This window comes from Oryctolagus cuniculus, chromosome 19 (assembly GCF_051225735.1).
Source record: "Oryctolagus cuniculus isolate XC-2025 breed Fujian yellow rabbit chromosome 19, ASM5122573v1, whole genome shotgun sequence".
NCBI classification, from domain to species: domain Eukaryota; kingdom Metazoa; phylum Chordata; class Mammalia; order Lagomorpha; family Leporidae; genus Oryctolagus; species Oryctolagus cuniculus.
In genome coordinates, this window is record NC_142885.1 from 56,419,980 (window position 1) to 56,444,199 (window position 24,220).

General features: G+C 43.5%; 1 protein-coding gene across 9 annotated transcripts in view; it reads right to left on the reverse strand.

Moving 5' to 3' along the window:
* Nucleotides 1–24,220, reverse strand: part of MARF1 (meiosis regulator and mRNA stability factor 1) — a 46,916-nt gene that overhangs the window by 21,549 nt on the left and 1,147 nt on the right. For 2 of the 9 annotated variants that reach the window (XR_011384668.2, XM_008257795.5), the window contains exons 2-14: nt 20,385–20,586; nt 15,850–16,539; nt 14,963–15,137; nt 13,842–14,068; nt 12,738–12,855; nt 12,023–12,195; nt 6,987–7,415; nt 6,639–6,796; nt 6,386–6,544; nt 5,197–5,359; nt 4,356–4,534; nt 2,799–2,879; nt 57–293 (exon numbers count right to left, since the gene is read on the reverse strand). Coding sequence is in view for 7 of the 9 variants with exons in the window: in XM_008257795.5 (XP_008256017.2) it covers nt 57–293; nt 2,799–2,879; nt 4,356–4,534; nt 5,197–5,359; nt 6,386–6,544; nt 6,639–6,796; nt 6,987–7,415; nt 12,023–12,195; nt 12,738–12,855; nt 13,842–14,068; nt 14,963–15,137; nt 15,850–16,539; nt 20,385–20,528 (2,933 nt within the window). In the remaining 2 variants the exon portion in view is untranslated. The remainder of the gene's footprint in view (nt 1–56; nt 294–2,798; nt 2,880–4,355; nt 4,535–5,196; nt 5,360–6,385; nt 6,545–6,638; nt 6,797–6,986; nt 7,416–12,022; nt 12,196–12,737; nt 12,856–13,841; nt 14,069–14,962; nt 15,138–15,849; nt 16,540–20,384; nt 20,587–24,220) is intronic. The other 7 variants (XR_016226162.1, XM_008257796.5, XM_089321606.1 and 4 more) reach the window with 6 other exon arrangements.

Consider the following 24,220-nt stretch of genomic DNA (forward strand, 5'->3'; position numbering starts at 1 on the left):
TAACAGTAATTCTAACATGGTCCATGATCTTACATAAAAAGAAAACGGTGACGTACCTGAAATCCTTATTGGAACAATGCTGCCTGCAGACAGGCTCGTGGTACTCCAACTCTTCAAATATAATTGGGCTGCAATTCGTGGAGGAGCCATCATGTGACTGGGAAGATCCCAAGGGGCTCTGGCGGGCCTGACTGCTGGGTAAGAGACACACCAGCCGTCCATTTCCTTGTTCGCGGATTGCAACAGTGTCTGTTAACTTATATAGATCTGACACATTCAGCTTGTGTCCAAACCTAAAAGGAAAAGACATGCTGACATGGACACAACATTTTTCTTGATTACACAGAATTGTCTGTCCTGTTTAAGTACCAAGAACAGTCCTCCCATCTCCTTAAAAATAAAAATAGAATAATTTGACTATACATTCACTCACCACCAAACCAGTGGGATTTGCTACTGCTTGGAGTCATCTCTAGCTCACTACCCGTGACAATGATTATTTGGTAGCCACCACCTAACCCTGCCCACCTTCTGTAAATGATCTCACCTAATTTTCTGAGATGGTATGACTTCTCTCAACGTAGCTCTCTGTGCTTTCCAAATCCCTCTATCACTTCTTAGCATCTCTGCTCTCCTCAAGGGCATGCCTGTCCAGTTACCCTGTGCTTCAACAGCATGAACCACATGTCCTCTGAGACTGGACTCCTCCACTTGACACATGAATTCACGTCCTTTCTTGACTTCAACTTATGTGACCTCAGCCAAGTTACACAATCAAGCTGGGTCCCAGTTTCTCCATGTGTAAATTGGCGTTAGGATAATACAAGCTCACAGGGTTGAAGTAGGGAGTAAATGTGATTAACTGTGGACATGGTCTGGCTCGTGGTGAGTGCTCAATGTTACCTGATCTTACTGTTTCCCTCCAGAACCCTCTATCCACGCTCAGCTCTCCCCTCTGTCAAAACCACTCTCTCATTCTCTCCCCACCCGTTCTCCCTGGTGCTCTGATACTCCTGCCTCCTCTAAAATGAGAACCGCTGGTACACCAGGAGCTGCTTTTAAGCCCCCATCCCCAACCCCTACCAGTCTCTCAGCCCCTACCCTCTAATTTTATCCACAGGACTCTAGGGACAGTTCTGAGACCACAGCGGCCTCCACCTCACTCCCAAACTTCTTCCTCAGTCCCCTCCATTCTCCACACTTCTGGCACACTTTCTCCCACACACCTTCATTCTCTCACCCTCACCTCTTGGTTCCCACGTTTCCCTCAACCTGCTGGCACCTCCCATCCAGGTCTGCCTTTCTCTTGCTCTTCCTACCTTTGATTTTATCTGTTCCCAAGCCTTCCTCCATCACAGGTAGACAAATATCTTCGGAGCTCACTGCTCTCCCAAGGGAGCCTCCAAACAGGCAGTAGATTACCTGAACTCTCTATCCAGCTCATCCAGTGGTCCCTGAAAACTCTCATGCCCAAAGTCAGAATCAAAAGTGTGAATAGGCCGCCGCCGCGGCTCACTAGGCTAATCCTCCGCCTAGTGGCGCCTGCACACTGGGTTCGAGTCCCGGTCGGGGCGCCGGATTCTATCCCGGTTGCCCCTCTTCCAGGCCAGCTCTCTGCTGTGGCCAGGGAGTGCAGTGGAGGATGGCCCAAGTGCTTGGGCCCTGCACCCCATGGGAGACCAGGAGAAGCACCTGGCTCCTGCCTTCGGATCAGCACGGTGCGCCGGCTGCAGTGCGCCAGCCGTGGCGGCCATTGGAGGGTGAACCAACGGCAAAAGGAAGACCTTTTTCTCTGTCTCTCTCACTATCCACTCTGCCTGTCAAAAAAATTAAAAAAAAAAAATTTTTAAAAAGTGTGAATACCTCCTAATCATGTTTTATTTTCCTATTTCTAATTTCACTGTACCACCAGCCTCTCATTCATACAAGGCAAAAAAAAAAACAAACCCACACACACACACACACACACACACACAACCTTTACTTTCTACCTGCATGCTACATGAAACTGGTTATTCCTGTATTTCTGACGTTGGAACCTGCTGTAGCATCTAGCTGCCTCCACTCCAATTTTTGCTCAGAACTGGGCCTGGTGCAAGCACTCCCCTCCTTCGTGTCCTGCCCTCCCCTGTGCATGCCGCTTCAGACACTGCTGCCACCTGAAGCCTGCCTGAAGCACGGTTACAGTCACCACCCCTCCCGCCCTCCCCCAATTCCTCCACTACTTAGGGACTGCTACAGCCCACAGGACAATGGTCCAGCTCCTTGCTCTTCTCTCCCCTCTATCCTCAAAGCACTTCCTCCTCCCACTCCTTTCTCAAGACATCGTCTTCATTATATTTAAGAAATGGTGAGCACCTTCTCTTCCCTCTAGACACAGACTCCTCGGGGTTAAGGGCTACTACTGTGTGTTGCACAGAGCCTCGGTCTTTCGCTAACACTTGTTTCACATCTTTTACGTGGTAGATGTTAAAAAGATGGTGTTAGGTCAGATTCAATCCTTGTGGTCCTGGAACTTATGGTCTAGGAGGTGCTCAAAAATGCCCATTTAACAAGTAATAAAACTAATCAGCCTAGAAGGAAAAAAGTACAGCTTTGGGGACTGAAATGTAAATCTGCTAAAAAATGCAAAGTTCCTAAAATATGTTAAACTCAAAATTTAAAACTGAACCAGTCCTTTTGTTTTTCTCACTTCCTCTACGAGGCTGCAAGTTCCTTATTAGCCACTACTATGATTTTGTGCATGAAAGCTACCCAATTAGTACTGACTGGTCAATGAAAATATAAACTTAACTTACTTTTTCTCATAGATATCTGTAAATTTAAAAAGAGGCAAGCAACAGGCAGGAGCATCTTGAAGAATAGACATTGTTTCAGCACTGTAAGAAAAAGTTTCAATTAATTAGAGAACAGACCTTTTCCTCTACATTACATTTTAAAAGCAGAGTGTGGGCTGGTGCGTGGTATAGCAGGTAAAGCCTCCTCCCGCACCGCCAGCATCCCATATGGGTGCTGACTCATATCCCTGCTGCTCCACTTCTGATTCAGATCCCTGCTAATGGCCAGGGAAAACCAGTGGAAGATGGCCCAAGTACTTGGATTCCTGCCATCCATGTGGGAGCCCCGGCTGTGGGAGACCCGGCTGAAGTTTCTGGCTCCTGGCTTCCATCTGGCCCAGACTCAGCCATGGTGGCCATCTAGGAAGTAAATCAGAGGACAGAACATCTCTCTTTCAAATAAATGAATCATTCTAAAAACATAGAAAAAGTTCATAAAATTAACACAATAGGTACAAAAATGTGTCAGTTTCTAATATTTATAATTTGTTTTTGCAAAAAAAAATTAAAGAAAGGATTTTAGAGACAAGCCAATGAAAGGTTAAGTCACAACCACACTCTAGGATTTTTATCAGACTCAGTTATGGGGTTTTCCACACCTAGAAAACAGATGACATTGATTACTTACAGGACAAACGCCTGGCCAATAATTCAGAGCAAATGGCAGAACAGTTTGACCATGCCTGCCAAACTGCAGGTTCTTCTTTTAAGATTTATTTGAAAGGCAGAGTTAGAGAGAGGGAGAGGGAGAAGGAGGAGAGGGAGAGGGAGGGAGAGAGGGAGAGGGAGGGAGGGGGAGAAGGAGAGGGAGAGGGAGAGGGAGAGGGAGGGAGGGGGAGAGAGAGAGAGAGAGAGAGAGAGAGAGAGAGAGAGAGAATGTCTTCCATTCACTGATTCACTCCCCAAATTGCTGCAATGGCCAGGGCTGGGCCAGACTGAAGCCAGGAGCCATAAACATAACTCTGGGACACAAGTACATGGGCTATTACCTTCCAGGGTGCGCATTAGCAGGAAGCTGAAATTGAGAGTGGAGCTGCGACTTGAACCCAGGGACTCTGATGTGGGATGTGGGTATAGGAAGTGGCCCCTTAATCACTGCACCAAATGCCCACCCTGGGTGTTTGACTTTAAGGATTTATCTTCAAGTCGAGAGTTTGGAGCCTTGTAGATCTACAGACAAATGTACCTTCTAAGACTTGAAGATAATTATTGTGGACATTTTAGAATTGTCAACTCTTATTGTAGAAGTCTATCTTCAGCACCTGTTTTAGACATGCAGCAGATAATTTTATTGCTAAGAACCTATCAAGTCTAAGCTCCACTTAAACCAGCTCCACCTTTGATTAATGACTTGACCAAGAGTCAAACGGCTGATTTCTAGTTCTATGAATGAAGAATAAGCATTACTGCATATGCGATCACCAGAGGATCAGGAATGTGATAAAATCTGTTTCTACGATTTCTAAATTTGTTTCTGGGGCAAACATTATTTCCCAAAATAAGTGAATTTTTTTTTACCTCAGTAAAGAAAGTGATTTATTAGCAGCTCCTGTGGCCAGTGAGACCAGGATCTTCTTGCTGCCAATTTTGTATCTGTGGAGGCTGTTCACTGCACTGATTGCTTCTTGTAAGTTTTCCATCTGAACCACAGCCTTGAGCTGATAGTCTGTGTGGGGGCTGAGCTCAACACTCTTCACCTGTAACGAGAGAGAACAGCGGACACTCAGGGACAGGTGTGTGGACTTCAGTGCTTTCACAAAGCAACCTGCCTGCACTCAGCACTTCTGCTGACCAGAGCGTAAGTGAGCTAGGAGGGGGTGAGCTTCAGAGATGTTAAACGAGCCCAGTCGGCCAGGTGCTGTGGCACACACAGCTCTCCAAGGCAGACTCAAACTCCATCACCTGCGAGTCTTTGGGGTCCTTTCCAGACCTTGCAAAAATTCAGAGCACTACCATTTTAGGAATCTGTCAAAGGTGCATATAGAGCAAACCGAACCTAAAAACTGAGTCAGATACAAAAAGATATAAACAAAAACAGCCAGCATTATTTGCAAGTCTTACTTTCTTATTTTAGCAGGCAGAGCTAACTAAAACCCATCACTTTTTTTATCTCCCCAAGCGTCTCTTACATCCTGGCTATGACAAGGTCTTCTCACTGCTAGATTTCTTGCTCTCTGGGGCAGTTTCCTAAGAACTGGATGTACAGCCCCACTCCTAGCAGACCAGAGAGAAAAGGGGAGAGTTCAAACCCACGCTGTAACATTCATATCCTGCCTGCAGTAAGGTTTGTCAAATTAAGTTCTCTGGACTTGAAATTCCATCAAATGGTAAAACAACAAGAACAGGAGTAAAAGGGTACCTTGCCATGCCTGGAAAACGCGTCCTGCACGAGCTGCAGCAGCTCCTTCCGGGATAATCTGTAGTCTATGTTGCTGACCTGGATGTCAGCACCATTCGCAAAAGGGTCTGGGCAGTCGTTTCCGTTGCTCGAATTTGCAACATTGAAAGCTAGTGGGGATGCTCTGTTTAAAAGGTTTGGAGACAGATCCTGCTTTAACACATATTGAGATGCCTTTTCCAAAAACCTCTGTGGGTTTAGATCTTGTCTGAAACTATATAAACAGCTTCCTCAAAACACAACCAAATATTTGGTTTTCAAATGCCTTTTTATCTGAAACATACTGATTAAGACTTGTCAAAAACACCACCTGCTGACCCCATATTAACAACCAGTAAATTATTTCATATCAAATATCATTTCACTCAATTAAGGCAGAAATGATAAGGAACCCTGATGAGCTGACTTTCTTTTTTAGGCACTTAGTCTTAGAAAATCAGCCTGGGATACCAATTTCAGTCATTAACCTTCCCTGTGGCTTTGAGAAGGCTGGATATCTTTGCCCTTATGCTGCAGTCCTTCTGTATATCTGGAAAACTGTTAGGTGAATTTTTAGATGTAATTCTACAAGTCCACAATCACTTTCTATAGTGATTCTTCACCAACTAAGCAGAATAAATGCAATGCTGGAAGGAGCTCACAAGAATGTGATACGGCCTTAAGGTTCCTGACAGTCGCCACTGCTTGGTGTGACTTCAGAAAGCTCAGATGCTAAGACAGTGGTTTACCAGGACACCTACTTTCCAAACAGCTGCCTACAAGGGGCCTCATTAGTAAGAATCACAACACATGCCTCTCTTTGGTTTTTTCCTCAACATAACGAGCATAAGGCCAATTTAACATGTCTCATGTCTCCCATTACCAGCCAGGGACTCCCAGACAGACTTCTCTCTCTGATCTCTGCCCACCAAGATTTTCATACAGATGAGGGAGAATGGAGAAGTGGAGAAATTTCCACATGGAGGCACGAAGCATCGCTCATAGCCATCAGCTGTTGACTACCTCAGGCCAAGGGGACTGGCAGGGGAGGGGTGAAGACTTCCACTCTGTGCCCTTCTATATTACCTGAGTTCTTCTCACACCAATGTACTACTTCCTAACCCTTCCTTCTACAGGTAACCACTCCCTTGGATCAAGCGGCTGGACTTACCTGGAAGACCAAGACTGAGGTGCGAGCAGAGGACCAACTTGCCTTGAAGCAATCAACTTGCTAAAAGCAGATGGGTAACTCACTTGAAATACTGTCTCCTCTTTATCTTTTTTCTCTACAGGGGAACTGCTAACACTTCGAGCACTGAGGCTCTCCTTTCTAATAGAAGGGGGAAACAAAAATCAAAGGGCAAAGGTCACACGTCTTCCTCCACTTTAAAGCAGCAACTATGAGAAAGAGCACTTTAACATACTTCTGATTGCTTCTGCAAAGTGACTCTGCCATCCCCAGGTGTTTGGACGCCGGCCCTGCAGCGCTGGCGTTCCCGTGAGGGGCTGCCACCAGCCTCATGTTACCGTGCTGGTGCTCACCGTTTCTACTACCAGACTTTGACTCCAGGCGGCACAGCTCCTTAAAAGACACAAGGGCAGTGGGGGTTTAAAATCTGAAGTAACAAAAGATGTGTCAGATCCACAACTGACTTTGAGTATACTCAAAAACTGAAATTAAGAAATATTACACACCAAAAGCAAGCAGGCACAAAAAAACACAGAAACCAAACCTACCATAAACTTCAGAAAGCAAGAGGTATCAAAATTACCTGTAAACTTTTAACATTTGTATTTTTTGTAGCAGATCCAGAATTTGCCTGTGACCCTTTTCCAGGCATGGCTTTGGCACTGGAAGATTGTTCACTTGCATCTTTGATGAGGCACAATTTTGGATTCTTAAGCTTTTTGGGAGACTTCACTTTATCAGTAATTGCATTTGAACTCTTTGTTTCACAGAGTTCTCTACTTTTTGGAGTAAATGACACAATGATCCTATTACCAAAGACATCTTCATTTTCCATTCGCTTCTGAGCCCGTTCTGCACTATCTTGATTTATGAAGCGGAGGATGGCACTGCAGCCTGTGATACTCAGCACTTTGCCACCACAATTATCGGACAGGCGTCGGAGCCTGTTACTGATGCTCTTGCCATCTTTATTTGCTGGTAGGTTATAAACATAGAGCAGAGTGTGGCACTGCTAATACAGAGGAAAAAAAAGTGTTACATCAGGTTAACTGAAAGGCACACATTCAATTTCAAAATAAGAACAAGTGACCTCCAAACTGTATCTAACAAGCCTGGAAGGGGGAGTGATGGTGATTTAGATGGGAGGGGAAACTTATTTACTGCTTACAAGGTAACAACGTTAAACACAGGAAGCTATATCTGGTATGATTCCATTCCTATAAATGTCCAGAAAAGGCAAATCTACAGAGATAGAAATGTTACTGGCTGCCTGGCAATGGAAATGGGGATTAAATTTAAATTGGCATAAGGCAGAGATGGGGACCATCCAGCCGCAGGCCTCACTTTAAGGTCCACAAAATCATTCCGTCTGGCCTCTGAGGCAATCACAGATGGGACCCAAATTCCATAAAATCTATAGCAGGCTAATTTTTTTTTTTTTTTTAACAAAAAGACTTATTTATTTGAAATAGTTAGAGGGAGAGATAGGGGGAAACCTTCCATCCATTGGTTCATTCTCCAGATGGCCACAACAGCTGGGGTTAGGCTAGGCTGAAGCTAGGAGCCAGAAGCCAGGAGCTTCTTCTAGGTCTCCCACATGGGTAGCAGGGGCTCAAGCACTTGGGCCATCCTCCACTGCTTTCTGCAGGTAGCAGGCTAGTTTTTAAGTTATTACTTTTGTATGGCCTGCAAATTATGTTATAAATATCCAAATAGCCCCTGGCAGTAAAAAGGTTTCCCATTCTGGAATAATGGATCTCACACAAGGATGGAAATATTCTAACTGGTTACTAAAAATCATGAACTGTATACTTAAATGAGGTGAAGTTTGTGCTAAATAAGCATCTCAATAAAGGTATCTTTTTAAGATTTTATTTATTTATTTGAGAAGTAGAGTTACAAACAGTGAGAGAGGGAGAAAGAAAGGTCTTCCTTCTGTTGGTTCACTCCCCAGATGGCCACAACGGCTGGAGCTGCGCCGATCCAAAGCCAGGAGCCAGGTGCTTCCTCCTGGTCTCCCATGCAGGTGCAGGGGCCCAAGCACTTGGGCCATCCTCCACTGCCCTCCAGGGCCACAGCAGAGAGCTGGACTGGAAGGGGGGCAGCTGAGACTAGAACCCGTGCCCATATGGGCTGCCAGTGCCGCACAGATTAACCTACTATGCCACGCAGCCGGCCCCAAAAGGATTTTTTTTTAAAATCTATTTTATTTATTCAGCAGAGCTACTGAATAAACAGTCTATGAACTTAAAGAGTTTTTCTAACTACAATGGCAGCCACCAATTGTCAGCCTAGAAGTACTATGTAACAGTGGGTGGTCAAAATCCTGCCAGATGAACTGACACTTATGTACTAAGAAACAAAATCATTAAAGTACCACAAGAAAACTTAAGATAATTATGGAAAAGGTTAATCCAGAAGTCATAAAAGAAAAAACAAAAATGGGCTAAAATGTGAAAAATTTACAGAAGTATCAAGAGCCAATAAAATAGCAAACTAATATGTTTAACTTATTGCTACCACTATTAAGATATTTTGCACCTTGCTAATGATTAATAAAAAACAGTAGATACTGGGTTTGGTGCTGTGGCACAGTAGGCTAAGCACCCGCCTGTGGTGCCGGCATCCCATATAAGTGATTGTTCAAGGCCCACCTGCTCCTCTTCTGATCCCGCTCTGTGTTATGGCCTGAGAAAGTAGCAGAAGATGGCCCATATGCTTGGGCCTCTCCACCCATGTGGGAGACCCTGAAGAAGCTCCTAGTTCCTGGCTTCAGATGTTGTGGCCATCTGGGGAATGAAACAGCAGATAGAAGACCTTTCTGTCTCTCCCTCTCTCTGTCTGTAACTCTACCTCTTAAATAAATAAATAAAATCTTGAAAAAAACAAACACACAGATACTATTTTTTACCTATCAGGCTGGCAAATAGTTACAGGCACCCATTTATTGTTGAGAAGACTAATTCACTACCACCTTCCTGGAGGACAATTCGGATCTCTCTATGAAAACCCTGACCCAGACTTTCACAAGCTGGAACCTACCCTACAGACTATTACAGACTAGAAGACATGGGTGACCTTGCTAAAGACAGTGAAAAACTAGGTATACCCAAAATGTCCAGTAATAGGTAGAATGGTTAAAGACCAGCCATACAATCAGGTTGCAAAACAACACTCTGTTATTTTTTAAAATGTTGGTAGATCTATATTAATATATTAGTATACTGACATGGAAGTACATCCAAGCTATCACATTAAGTTTAAAAATAAGAGCCAGAGACCCAGAAAAAGCTCCTGGCCTTTGCCTGGCTTGGCTCTGGCCATTGTGGCCATTTGGGGAGTGAACCGTGGATGGAAGATCTCTCTTTCTCTCTATCTCTACCCCCTATCTCTGTAACTCTTTCAAATAAACAAATCTTTAAAAAAAATAAAAGCCACAGAATATAATACATACAACACTGTTTACAAAAATAGTTTATTACATTTTAAAATTCACAGGACAATACTAAACTGCTAGCTATGATTATTTCCGGAGGGTAAGATCAAGAGGGTTATTTTTACTTTCCACATTTCTGAATACTGATGTTTAAATTTTAATTAATTTTATTTATTTGAAAGAGAGATCTCCCATCCGTTGGTTCACTCACCAAATGCCCCTAATAGCTGGGCTGAGACTGGGCCAGGCTGAAAACAGGAGCCTGGAACTCAGTCTAGGTCTCCCATGTAGGTGGCAGAGACCCAACTACTGGTGCCATCACCTGCTGCCTTCCAGGGTGTGTATTAGCATGAAGCTGAAATTGGAAGCACAACTGGGACTCGAACCCAGGCATTCCAATATGGGATGCAGGCATCTCAAGCAGAATCTCTACCACTGTACCAAATGTCTGCCTCTTGTTTTTACAATGAATACACTGCCTTCTTAATAGAGGCTTTTCTTTTAACTTGAGGAGTATTAATCAATCACCAACAAAATTTATACTCTTCCTATTAACTCCTGAGACTCAAAACCCAGGCAGTACTAAGAAATACTTAGTTTACTAAAAATAAAAGGATGGGATGGGATGTTTGCTAGCAGTTAAGATGCCCACATTGAGGACCTTAGTTCAACTTCCAACTCTATCTCCTGATGCCAGCTTCCTGATATTGTGGACCCTGGGAGGCAGCAGTGATGGCTCAAGTGATGGGGTTCCTGCCACCCACATGGGAGATCTGGGACTGAGTTCTACGATACCAGCTGTGGCTCTGGCCATTTTGGGCATTTGGGAAGTGAACCAGGGGAAGAGAGCTGTCTCTGTCTCTCCCTAATAAATTTTTTTACATTAAAAGAGAAGACTAAAGAACATAAAAAGAAATGCATCTTAAATTATCACTCTAGTGAATGAGAAGAAACATCTGGCAAGACGGATTTCCAGAGTAGGCAAGATCCCACCTAAAATAAAACGTCTGACTTAAAGGCCTTCAAAGTTAGAAGTGAGTTCCTAACATGAGCAGAGGGAGGGGAAATGTAGCTGCAGCCTAAAGACTAAAAGCAATGACTAACAAGAAAGGCTGAGTTAGGAAGGAGCCTTAAAGAACCAGGGATGGCGGATGCCTGTGTGTCACCCCTTGGGGAAGACTCTGGAATCCCTAACTGTGGATTGTCTGTAGCAGATGTTTCATCTTGGGCCAGCCCTAGGCTTGCTGAGTACTAGGGACTGCAGCAGGACTACTGGGCAAGTCCTTGTTCATGCAGACAAAGGGCCCAGTCTCTGCTCTCCTGTAATCATCAGCAACTTGCTTACATATTCTAGGCTGATTTCTTCCTCTTTTAATTAAGGATGTCAGATAAGGTCACTCCTAAAATACATCTTCTAAAGTTATTAAATCATGTTAACACTGCATTTAATGTATGCAATTGCTCACTCTCCAGGATCATTCACAGTGTATCTCTTAATCCATTATTATATCTCATTAACAGTCACACCTATATTCTCCAAGCAGCATAAACATAGTTCAGCTTCACAGCAAACATTCTTACCCCGGACCAAGTCTAACCGAAACGCTCCTCCTCCTGGAAACACACTCACTCTCTCCTAGCATGTGGCGCAAACAGGCTACAGGGGTAGCAGTAACCTCTACACCTCACCATGCCTGCGCTCCACAGGAAATGCACGGCCAAGCATAAGCTCAAAAGCCTGTGGGGGCTGAAGGGTTAAATGCCTGAGAAATGCACAATTACTGTTTATGTGTTACCAGCCACACAAGACACATGAACCCTCATCATATTCTCTACCCATAATACTCGGAAGCAAAAGGAGTAATGACTCTTACTCCATTATTTCCATCCATTTGTGCTAGCTTTGGAGACAGGGTAAGTTGTTGGTGGGATAATCTACAAGTCATTTCCCCATGGTATTCTGAAAAACTAAAAGCAAGATTCTTATGTATCAATTCTCTGTATGGTTGAAAGAGAAGAGCTGAAGGTTTCCAAGCCTTATTTCAAAATCTGACCTGCCTCCTACAAAGAACAGCCACCTTCCTCCCCACTCAATGTGTTGGCTCCTTTGTCTATCAAGGGCTGTCTTTCAGTCCCCAGAACCCAATACTGGAAAATGGCAAAAATAATGCAAATTCACTTACTGGCATTTTTAGTGGTAACCTGGGGGGCAAGTCAGAAATGAACTCTTCAAATCTGATTAGTTCGTTAGCATGGTGCAGCAGTGCTTCTGAGGCTTGGTTTTTATGGACCAAAATTATGTGGAAACCATGCCTGTGTCTTAGATCACTAAGTTCCAATGCAAAGTTGACATCAGCTAAAAAAAAAAAAAGACACAGACAAACCCCACTGGTAAACATGAGAAACACTTCTAAAGACAGACAACCCTACCGACACCCACTACAAAAACAAAGGCACGGCTGGGTTGTATTCTAGGTTGCTTTTCTCTCCTTGTTAGGACAGGAGCACGTTTCTAATCAAAGAATGCACATGGTAAAACAATTTTACCATACACGTATTTCAAGTTTTAAGACACATGCTACTTCTGGTATTAAAAAGCGGCAAATATTACTAGGTTGTGGAAACTCAAACATAGAAATTACTCATCTTGGATTTTTAAAATTAATAAATCTGAGCCCAGGGTTTAAAAAAAAATGCTTTCTTTAATAAACCAACCCCTCAAGAGCTGAAGTGCCAAGAAGAAAACCTTATCTTTCGTCTGCATGGTTCTCAGCAGTAAGTATCGCCATGCCCTGAGGATCTCAGCTTCTTTGAAGGCACGTTTTACTTGCATGTATTTCTAGCTCTACATTAATTCTCACAGTGAGTTTAGCTGCAATGAGATGTTTCTACACTTACTTGACACAAGAACCACAGTGGCTGGAGCAGTGTGAGTATTTGCAAACCTTCGGAGACTCTGCCGGAGTTTATCATCGGCAGCATTCTTTGCAGTAGCATTGATATGGGCAACAGTTACCTGCGTGAATTTATAACGGCAAATTAAAGTGAGATGAGGTTAGAAAATTGGTATCCATTCTCTCCACACTTTAGTAGGTAATTCTTGAGAAAAAAATTTTACTATTAGGAATGGGAGAAAAATTACAAGCAGATCTTAGGGGGTTTTAAAAGTAGTTCTCTATAAATATGAGTTAACTGGGTCCATTTCTACTCCTGCTCCCATCTCTAATCTGCCCTTGTATTTTAATCCCCCTTTCAGAAAATAATGAAGTGAAATTTGAAGTCATAAAATTTCCTCTAACATCTTCTGCCAACAATTTGGAGATGACAGAGATTAGATGAATGGTTAAGGTAAAGATTTGGGGCCGCATTTTATCATCTGTCTATGCTGTTCAATGTCTACGGCTTTCAGGATCTGGAATCAGATGGTGGGAGAGGAAGGAGTATGTCCCTAAGGAAGCAAAAATGCATTGATTCCTGCTAAAAAACCATCAGGCTTACAAACGACAGTATCCACGGCAAAGATGTATTCTGAGAGGTCCTCAATCACTTGCAATATACAATAGGATTCATTCGTTTTTGTAAAGAACAAAAATAATTCTATACTGAAATATGGACTACAAATGGAATTATTTTTCTAAAAGTCAAATAAACTGAATTTCAAATTCCAGTTTAACAGCATGAATTCTAGCTCTTCCACTTATCAGCCATGTGAACTTACAAAAGCTTTATCCCCTCTCATGGCCTTAACTTCACTTACAAATTACAAATTATAAACCCCATATGCCTGGTCCCCAAAGCAGTCATGAAAACCAAAAGAGATAATACATACATAGCCACCATACCAATACTAACACTAAAGTAAAAGTGGCAATACTGAAAAATCAAGCATGATTATGTTTCTAGGACTTCAGAAATATTCTTCAGCTAATTTATTTGAAAAGTTGGCACAAACGCATTTTGAATTGGCATTCTTTTAAAATAAATTCTTAATATTTTTTTTACCTGGCAGTTATTCAGCTCTTGAATAACTTCTTTGTTTTCTTTACTGATGTCACACACACAGATGAATTCTGCTTCTCTGTGTCCTTTAAAAAATTTTTCACGGATTCTTTGCACAACAGCAGTAGCTGACCGGCCAGAGGGAACTGAGCAATTTTCAATATCCCAAAAAACTCCGATGGGGGGTAAGTTTTCTAGCACCTGTCCAGCTACTGCAACTTCTGGTGACCCTTAAGAAATGTTAACACTTTCAATTACATGCAGTGAAGAAGAAATGACAAATTAAGATAAAAATAATGGACAGCTACCAATCATTCTCAGTGGCAGAAAAATCTAAATTACTGGTTGACATTAAGTTTAAGGATGCTAACCTCACTGGTCGCCCTAATAAGCAACCAGGCTACCATTCTATCACTGTAAGATACCATCCCTGTTTTGCAGGAGAGAACAAACCTAAAGGTCAAGTGACTTATAAACCCACAATAAATGCATCTCCAGGCAGGAGCCCTTCCCGTGCTGGCCAGTGATGCTTGTCTGAACACTGACATGGAACTAGCTGGGTGCTGCAGCCCCAGGACCAGGTTTTCATGCTCGGGCCGTGCTTGTCTACTGAATTTGGAAGAACACTGAAGAAACCACCAGAGTGGGAGCCGTCGCTGTTGCTGACTTTAAATTAATTTTCAGACTGCATTAACATCTGACAACATTTTAAACATGCTTCCAAAAGATAAAATAGCACATAAGTACATCTGGGGGCAGATTTGATTTTAACGGTGAACTCTTAGAATTTCAAACACTGCTTTTAAGCAGTCTTTTCTAATCATTCTAAGTACTAAAGATTTCTAGGGAATACGCAATCAACAAGTGTGATTACGAACCCAAGGTGACACCAAGTCCACCCAGCACTTTATTTCTCCTGATACACTCCCCATTTGTCCATACACACCTTCTCATCTCAGCCTCGGCCCAACATAAAGGGCAAATGACTTACTGGTCTATAACCCCAAGGGACGGAAGGGGAGATTCACACACACAGTAGCTTCAGAACCACAAGGAATCTTCTAAAGGCGATCAAATGCAATGCTAGTATCAGACATTGAAAACTATGCCATACTGTCATTTACCAAATTTCGAAGCAGCTTTGCCTAGACTGGTCGCCAATAACAACGTGGTCTCCTTCCCTGTTCCTTTGGTTCCACAGCCATTACACAGAGGGATAGCAAGAGGTGCAGGTTGAGTATTTGGAGGTGGTATATTTGGCCAGACTTTAGCAGCATCAATTATACTATTTCTTGCCGGCTGTTTTGAAATTTTTTTAAAAAAGGAGGTTTCAGATACATCATTTCAGAACCTAGAGTTATAAACAACTGAAAACACATTCTAAGTGTTTTGCTTTTCCACCTGCTAACCTCTAATAAAATCTGTTTTCAAAGGATGTTTCCAGAGCCATTTTTCAAGTGACTTAAAATTATCAGGGAAGACACTCACAAGATCAGTCCATCACTTTGGGGGGGCATGTGTCTAGAGCAACAGGGACCTCACACACAGTTCACACAGGGTGGTAAAATCTTCAACTGACCACCAGTGTGACTGCGACCAAGTTTCAAGTCCCCCGTTATTGTTACAAAAAGACAACATGCAGTTACCTATATAGCATGAATGGACCTGCACGTGCATTAAGTCGCAGTTATAAGAAACCAATTGTGCCCTAGCCCTTAAAGACAAGCCAGAACAGGAAAGCTTGGCCAAACTAGGTTCACATAAAGGAAATAGACTTTTCACAACAAGAGGCTAAAAGCATCAACTACATAAATAATGACTCTGTACTTGTTTGAACGATCCACCATTTCAGCCTTTGCTTCTTTCAGGACCAGAAGTTATGCTGACGGGGAGTTACACCATGGAGGAACCTTCAACCCCATGCATAGTACTTTTTAAGACAAACCCAGTTCAAAAAAGTCATTCCTCAAACCTCAGGTGAACCCAACATAAAAAATAAAAAGATACAAACCTTGTTTAGACAGTCTTCGCAGTAAAGGGAGCCCTTTAAACAAACCGGAGGTACCACATTTAGGTGCAAAGAGTTGGTGCACAAGTGAGGCGTTAGCTCCGACTGTGAAATGTGCTCTTCCAAATGCCCCGGAGCCCCACTGGTGAAATCAGAACAGGGAAAATAGCCAGCGGAGGTGCAGCCCTGCAGAGTCGGAAACGGATGCAGCTTGTGCACGTTCCCGTGACATGACTGGAAATGGAGTTTTCCACAACAGGGCAGGTGTTTGCAGGAGGACAGATTACTCTCTAGACACATGCTGGGAAAGTCACTTGCAATGCCTGCCAAATTGTTCCTAGCTGAGGCATTCTGCAGTGAAGATGCAGACTGGAAAGCAAACCCTGAGCCTACCTGACACGTGACTGTCCTGGTGCTTTGAGAGTCTAACAGTGCGCCCGTGTGAATCAAGCTACCAGTACCTCCACTACCGCCGCCACCGCCACCACCAAAATGCATTGGCGAAGTGGAGGGTTCATTGGGGCAATGAGCACAGCAGCTTACTTTGGGGACGGTTGAAAGCTGTATTTTAGGTTGCTGAAGAGAATGAATATCAGGAAGTGGGACTGCTGGGAAAAGTTTAGAGCCAGCATGAAGGGGAGATGGTACATCCTTTAATTCCACAGCAACTTTCTTGTTCTCCATGTACTCTTTCTGAGGAAACAAAATCAGAACACAAGTTAATTTTATGAGGGCAGTGATTTTTGATTATTCATCTGCTACTGTGCTAAAAAGCAGAAATAGTGCTTAATTCTGCTTACATCTGCAGCAACTCAGGTTAACCAATTACACCTTGTGGCTTCCCTTTCCTAACTTTCTCCTGCCTCACAAAAGCTTCTGAAGACGAAATAGGAGGTATGAAAGCAACACAGTCAGAAACAGCACTCAATAACGAGAGCTTGCAAGCAAAGCGGTTTGACGAAAACACTGAACAGTTCACACAGGGATTGTGCCAAAGTTCCCCAAAAGAGAGGGCTGGCGCTATGGTGCAGTGGGTTAATGCCCTGGCCTGAGGCACCGGCATCCCTTGTGGGCACCGGTTCTAGTCCCGGCTGCTCCTCTTCCCATCCAGCTCTCTGCTATGGCCTGGGATAGCAGTAGAGGATGGTCCGGGTCCTTGGGCCCCTGCGCCTGCGTGGGAGACCCGGAGGAGGCTCCTGGCTCCAGATCAGCACAGCTCCGGCCATTGCGGCCATCTGGGGAGTGAGCCAGCGGATGGAAGACCTCTCTCCCTGTCTCTACCTCTGTAACTGTCTTTCAAATAAATAAAATAAATCTTAAAAAAAAAAAAAAAAAAAGTTCCCCAAAAGAGAAAAGCTTGATTTCCAATATTAAGGATGAGATTGGCCATCTACCCAAAGGCCCTCACATGCTGATGACGACATTCATCAGGATCTCATGACCTACAGTCACAATGACAACAATCATACTGTAGCCAGTGAAAAGAATTAAGGGTACTGAGCAAACTATCTTGGAAAAGGGTAAAGACAAATTGTTTGTCACATGACTCCAACAGATACAGGAAGCTAGTATGTTACCAAAGTTATAAGGATGGCATTAGCTCAGAGACCTGGGTTTTAACCTGATACTAATAGTTACATGACCGTGACTAAGTAACTTACCCTCTACTTTCAGTTTCCTCATCTACAAATTGGGAATACAATGTACCTCCTATAGTTGTAGGATAAAATGAGACAAAGCACCTTTGAAACAAGCAGGAATAGTAACTGGCCACTACAGGGGATCTAATCACTCCACACAACAGCCTTATCAGCTCACTATGAGAACCAGTAAGACTAGGATGTTCTGCTATGGGGACTGACACATGCTCCTCCCTCTGAGCACACGAGGGTCTATCTCAATGCTAAGTTTCACTTCTTTTGCTGAGATTCTACACTCACCTAGGAGCATACATTCATCTGGGAGAAATCTGTGTCGCTCCCCCTCTTCGTGGAGGAACGACACTAAACCCTGCCTAGGCTTCATATCCGAGTCACGGCACCATTATGTCGCTCCCCCTCTTCGTGGAGGAACGACACAGGACCCTGTGCTGTTCTTTCGTCTGCTCGGCCCTCCCCGGGTTTGCTGCTGGTTCTTCCCGGGTTGGCTACTGTCCCTTCCACCTCCATGGAAGGGCGGTTCCCCCTGGCCGCTTTCCCCACTTCCGCAGGGGAGCGGCACACCGCCGGCCGGCTCTTCTCGGGGGCTGCACAGGTGTTCCTTCAGCTAGATGTTCCCCTTAGATGTTACTGGTGCATGCCGTCTCTCTCCTCCTTTATAGTCCTCCTCCGCCAATCCTAACTCGGCTGCCCACACGCCGAGCACGCTGCTCTCCAATCAGGAGCAAGTCCTACAGTTTATTGGTTGAACTGGAGGCAGCTGTGCGGAAGCTGTTTACTTCTCTCCCAGCGCCATGTTGTGGGAGAGCAGATGCATAGAATAAGTCTTAATTCCAGTAACTCCGTCTAGTCCGGTTTGCTCCCCACAATCTGGATTTTCAGTCACACTTTTCCTAAAGGGAAAGTATTAACAATGGGTGGGGGCTGGCGCTGTGATGTCGCAGGTTAAAGCCCTGGCTTGCAGCACCGGCATCCCACAATGGGTGCCAGTTCGAGTCCTGGCTGCTCCACTTCCAATCCAGCTCTCTGCTATGGCCTGGGAAAGCAACAAAAGATGGCCCAAGTCCTTGGGCCCCTGCACCCACGTGGGAGACCCAGAAGAAGCTCCTGGTTCCTAGCTTTGGATTGACACAGCTCTGGCCATTGCAGCCATTTGGGGAGTGAACCAGAGGATGGAAGACCATTCTTTCTCTGTCTCTGTCTCTCTCTCTCTGTCTCTCTCTCTCCTGACTCTTTCAATTTAATAAAATAAATCTTAAAAAAAAAAAAAAAAATGGGTTGACCAACCAAGGAGCAGTGTGTCCTGCCCTCTCAGTAATGGCAGTTCAGGCTGGAATTTAACACAGGGACATTCTGATTTACTTAGACGAACCTCTTGTGGGCATAGTTATTAAGAGTTCTGTCTGTATGCCACTGACAAAATTGAGTTTCAGTATCAAAGATGAGAGGGCAGTTCTGAACTGGGTGACTCCATGAGGACCCGGTCTATCCCCTCATCCCAGGAAGCTCTACTTGAGATGCCCACTCTTGTCAACTGTCCCTAAAGTAAAACATTTCTGAAATGACTCAAATTACTTCATGTCTTGCAACAAAGACAACTATCTAGTGAAAACCTCGGGAAGGCAGAAAATTAAACTGGTTTTTAAAAAGTTAAAATCTCAAAAAAAAAGTTAAAACCTCATTTGAATGCTAAGTACGATAGACAAAAATACAGTTCATAGGCATTACGGTACAGCAGGTCATCTGGGATGCCTTCATCTCTTATCAGAGTACTTGGGGGCAAGTCCAGCCTCCACTCCCCATCCCGCTTCCTACTAATGTGCCTGGGAGGCATCCGATGATGGCGCAAGTACTTGGGTTCCTCCACCATGTGGGAGACCCAGATGAATCTCCCGGCTCCAGCTTTCGCCTGGCCCTGCCCACCTCTGGCTGTTGTGGGACATCTGGGGAATGAACCAGCAGCTAAAACACCTCTCTGTCTCCCTTTCTCTCTGTCACTCTGCCTTCTAAATAAGGAAATAAGTAAGACTTTTAAAAAAGGCCGGTGATGGAGCTGGCGCTGTGGCACAGTGGGTTAACACCCTGGCCTGAAGCGCCGGCATCCCACATGGGCGCCGGTTCAAGACCTGGCTCCTCCACTTCCGATCCAGCTCTCTGTTGTGGCCTGGGAAAGCAGTGAGGAGGATGGCCCACGTCCTTGTGCCCCTGCACCCATACGGGAGACCTGGAGGAAGCTCCTGGCTCCTGGCTTTTTGGATTGGCACAGCTCCAGCCGTTGCAGCCAATTGGGGAGTGAACCATCAGATGGAAGACCTCCCTCTCTGCCTCTCCTCTGTAGCTCTTTCAAATAAATAAATAAATAAATCTTTAAAAAAAAAAAAAAAAGGCTAGTGATACGATAGCACAAAACGAAATCCGGAAATGTAAAATCACTATAAAAAAACTATAGAAAACAGTAAGTTAGACATAATTTAGTCAGGAAAACTATGAATCAAAAAAAGCTTTCAATAAGGTCTTATTCATCTTTCCTAGATTTCAAGCCTCTAAACTCAGGGGCTATAGTGACACAAAAGGTATTTTGTGCTTTCCTCTGACTTTACTATACAATGTAGATTTTTTATCTTTGCAATCTATGACTTTAATGAGAAACAAACCTTCCCAAAATTTTAACATTAAATATTTAAAGCACCTACTGTTAGCTTGGAATAAAGAATTAAAGTTAGGCTTTCACTGAATCAGGAATCATAAAAATGGGCAATACAAGGAGGGTATGCAGGAACAACTGACACAAACTTCAGCAAGAGATTGTCCCAGACCAAAAGTACCTCTCGTCTACTCACATAAGGGATTTGCTATGTTCTTAGTTTCGCAAATAGTTACCGTTTGGGGACTAAGTGGCAATGCTTGCTCAGGACGAGAAAAGCAATTAGAGAATTTCCAAAGCCATGGCTTAGCGTCATTATCTTGTTGAAGCCATCCAAGAGTTCTGCTGCAGGAGTTCTCAGTTCCGTTTCCTTCCATCATACAGCCCTACAAAGTGGTTCAACATTCTTTCATCTTTCTTGTCTTTCATTCTTCCACCCTGACAAGACAAGTGATAGTTCCATGTTATTTCTTTGCATAACACACAGATTGCATAATGTACTAACATGGGAGGCTGCAACTTTGTTTACAGTGCAGTGGCAACCAACAAGTGAAATCTCATTATAACACAAAAGAATGGCTACCAGAGCATATTATGAGTTACTAAAAAGTTGTAAACTAGATCAACTGTTTATGCTGAAAATCTAATGTATCAATCTGGTTTTTAGAACACCTATAATGTGGGTGCAGCATTGTCATGCATTAGTTAAGCTGCCACTTGTAATGCCAGCATTCAACATGGGAGTGCCATTTCAACTCTCAGCTGCTCCACTTTTGTTCCAGATCCTTGCTACTGCACTTGAGAAAGTTGTAAAAGATGGCCCAAGTATTTGGTCCCCTGCCACCCACATGCAAACCTCGATGAAGTTCCTGGCTCCTGGCTTTGGCCTGGCCCATTCTTAGCCACTGTGGCTGTTTGGGAAATGAACTAGCAGATAGAAGATGTTTCTCTGTTACTTTGCCTCTCAAATAAATAAATCTTTCAAATGTCTAGAACCTACCATTCTTCATGTTCCATAGTTCTTCAAATAAAAATGAACTTTGGATTTATTATACGCAGACGTGCTTGAGAGGAGTCAAATCTTGAACAGCTGCGTATCTGATGGAGACTCTTCTTCATCTGACTGGAGCTGACCTTTTGGGCACCAAGCAGACATCTACAGTTGTTCTTAATTCTTCTCAGCCCTCTCTCCCTAAATACTCTTCTTAGCACAGTCAAAAAGGTAACAGAAGAGGGGTTGGCATTGTGGGGCAGCAGGTTGAGCCACCACCTCCCACCAGCATCCCATATGAGCACTGGTTCAAGTCCTGATGGCTCCACTTCATGCTAATGAGCATGGGAAGGCAGCAAAAGATGGCCCATGTACCTGGGCTCCTCCTACACCCATGGGAGGCTTAGATGGAGTTCCAGGCTCCTGGCTTTCACCTGGTCCAGTCCCAGCTATCGTGGTCATTTGTGGAGTGAACCATAAATGGATAGGTCTCTCTATCCCTGCCTTTCAAGTAAGTAAAAATTTTTAAAGTTAAGAGAGCATCTAATTTTAATAACACAACAACCATCATATCAACCTTTCCCAATGGGTCTTTATCTTTTTAAAAAAGATTTATTTATTTATTTGAAAGGCAGAGTTACATAGGCAGAGGCATACAGAGAGACAGAGGTCTTCCACCTGCTGGTTCACTCCCCAAAAGGCTGCAACAGCCAGAGCTGGACAATGTAAAGCCAGGAGCTTTCTTCTAGACCTCCCACATGGGTGCCAGGGCTCAAGGACTTGGACTATCTTCTGCTGCTTTGCTGCTTTCCCAGGCCATAGCAGAGAGCTGGATCAGAAGTAGGGCTGCCAGGACTCCAACTGGTGCCCATATGGGATGCTGGCACTGCAGGTGGTAGTTTTACTCCTATGCCACAGCACTGGCTCCATCCCAATGGGTCTTTAATATGCACACAGAGGGTCCAAATTAAATGGCCTCTGTAGACTGAATTCTATTATACCACACAACAAATTGAGCCAATTTCCTAGTTTACATATGATGAAAGTACAATCTGATATACCACCATAAAACTCACGATTAGAGAAATCTCAAGTCTCAGATGTGCTATATTTATTCCAATGCAAGAACACTCTGACAAGTCTTAAAGAGTACAATAAAAGCAGATCAAATGAATCCATATCCATTGGGTATGGAGGCAGTTGGCAATAGTGAGGACAACTGAACTTCATTTTTTAAGGTTACAACACACCAACAACTACTTAACTCTTGCCTATAGTGGCCATTTTAAGGTGGTTATTTCATTATCTGTCAGAAATTTTATCTCTGGGCATTTAGAAAATAATTGATTTTAGCTGTATCTCTGATATGATGGTCTTTTTTATGAGAATTTTCCAAATGACTTTTTAAATTTCTTTGAGAAATAGAGAGATCTCATCCCCTAATTCATTCCCCAAATGCCTACAAAGACCTAGGCTGCAGCTGAAGCCAGGAACTCAATCCGTGTCTCCCATGTGGGTGGCAGGAAGCCAACTGAACTGTTACTGCCACCTCCCAGCGTTGGCAATGGCAGGAATCTGGAATCAGGAGCCAGAGCTTGGACTTGAATCAGGCACTGATGTGGGATGTGGCTACCTTAACCCCACCATCAAACACCAACTTCTCAAAAGATTTCAACATCTACACAGTGCGGAAAAGGAGAGAGAATTATGCAAATACTCTAAGTTATAGGAGAACTGATCACATAAGGAAGGAGTCACCTATGGCCTGAGAGCTAAAACCACTCCACTACCTGTATTTAAATGAACTGGAAACTAAGAATTTAATCTCATATATATTTAATTCTCCAGGGAAAAAAATACAGAGAACATACAAAATTATATGAGATTCAAATTTCCATGTCCATAAATAAAGTTTATTGAGACACTAATTCATTTCAGTACTGTGGATGGCTGTTTTACTACAGTTGCAGGGGATAGGCTACAAAGTCTAAATATTTAGTATCGGTTGGCCCTTTTGTCCAACTACAAAACTTCATTAAGTTTCTGTTCCTCTTCTGTAAAACATGGTAATTTCTCCTCGGTCTACCTTGCAGCACTGTGAAGAAAAAAACTAGATAAATGGACCCCACAGTCTACAGGGACTTCATACAGAACATGGCAAATGTGCATTGTGAATGAACTACACATGAATTTCAAAATAAACTTTTTTAAATTCCATTCTTCTATGAGCTTTTTGAGGTACCCTGGTACTTCAACAAGTACTGGGCCTGCTACATATTAGATACAAAGTAAATATCTGTTAAATGAGAGAAAGAAACACACTATTTGCCTACTACACTGTTTGGAGTGGTTAATCCAGAGACAAATACAGAGTTAACAGCCACCACCAACAGTAAATTATGATATGCGTTTTCCCTGTTAAATTTAGGTCTTATGTCCTCCAACAAGCTCCTCTCTAAATCACCTGTGATGTTCACGGTATACAGAAGTTTAACATGCTCTCTCAAACCTCAATCCTGACAGTGAGCTAACATTTAGAGCACAGTGTGCTATAAAGCGCTTTCATTTCATTACTCATTTCCTTATTTGCAAATATTTACTTATCTACTATGTTGCACACCTGTGCTTGCCACAACACAATGAGAAAAACTCAGACAATGGGATCCACCTATATCATTTTCCCCTCAGTAATCCTTGTGCGGTACACAGAGGAGCAAATGGCCATATTTTACGAGGGGAAAACCTAAGTTTAATGAAGCTTTGTAGTTACCCCAAGATCTCAAAATTACTGTGAAAGGGGCAAAACTAGGCTCGTCCACCTCTTTACATAATACCACTCCACGAAAGCATTTCAAAGGAAAAACTTGTTAGTGGCTTGTACCCTGAAAATCTCCCCAATATTCATGGAAACGCCACCAGGCAACCTAGGTAGCCAACGCAGGTTCTGTTAATGTGTGACTGGGAGTCTCCCTTCTGCCACTCTCTCTAGGCGATGTGGATGGGAGTACAGCCACAGATCTCAGACTGTGCTTACAAAGACCCCATTTCTACTGCTTCCATCTGTACAGCTTTTGGCAACCC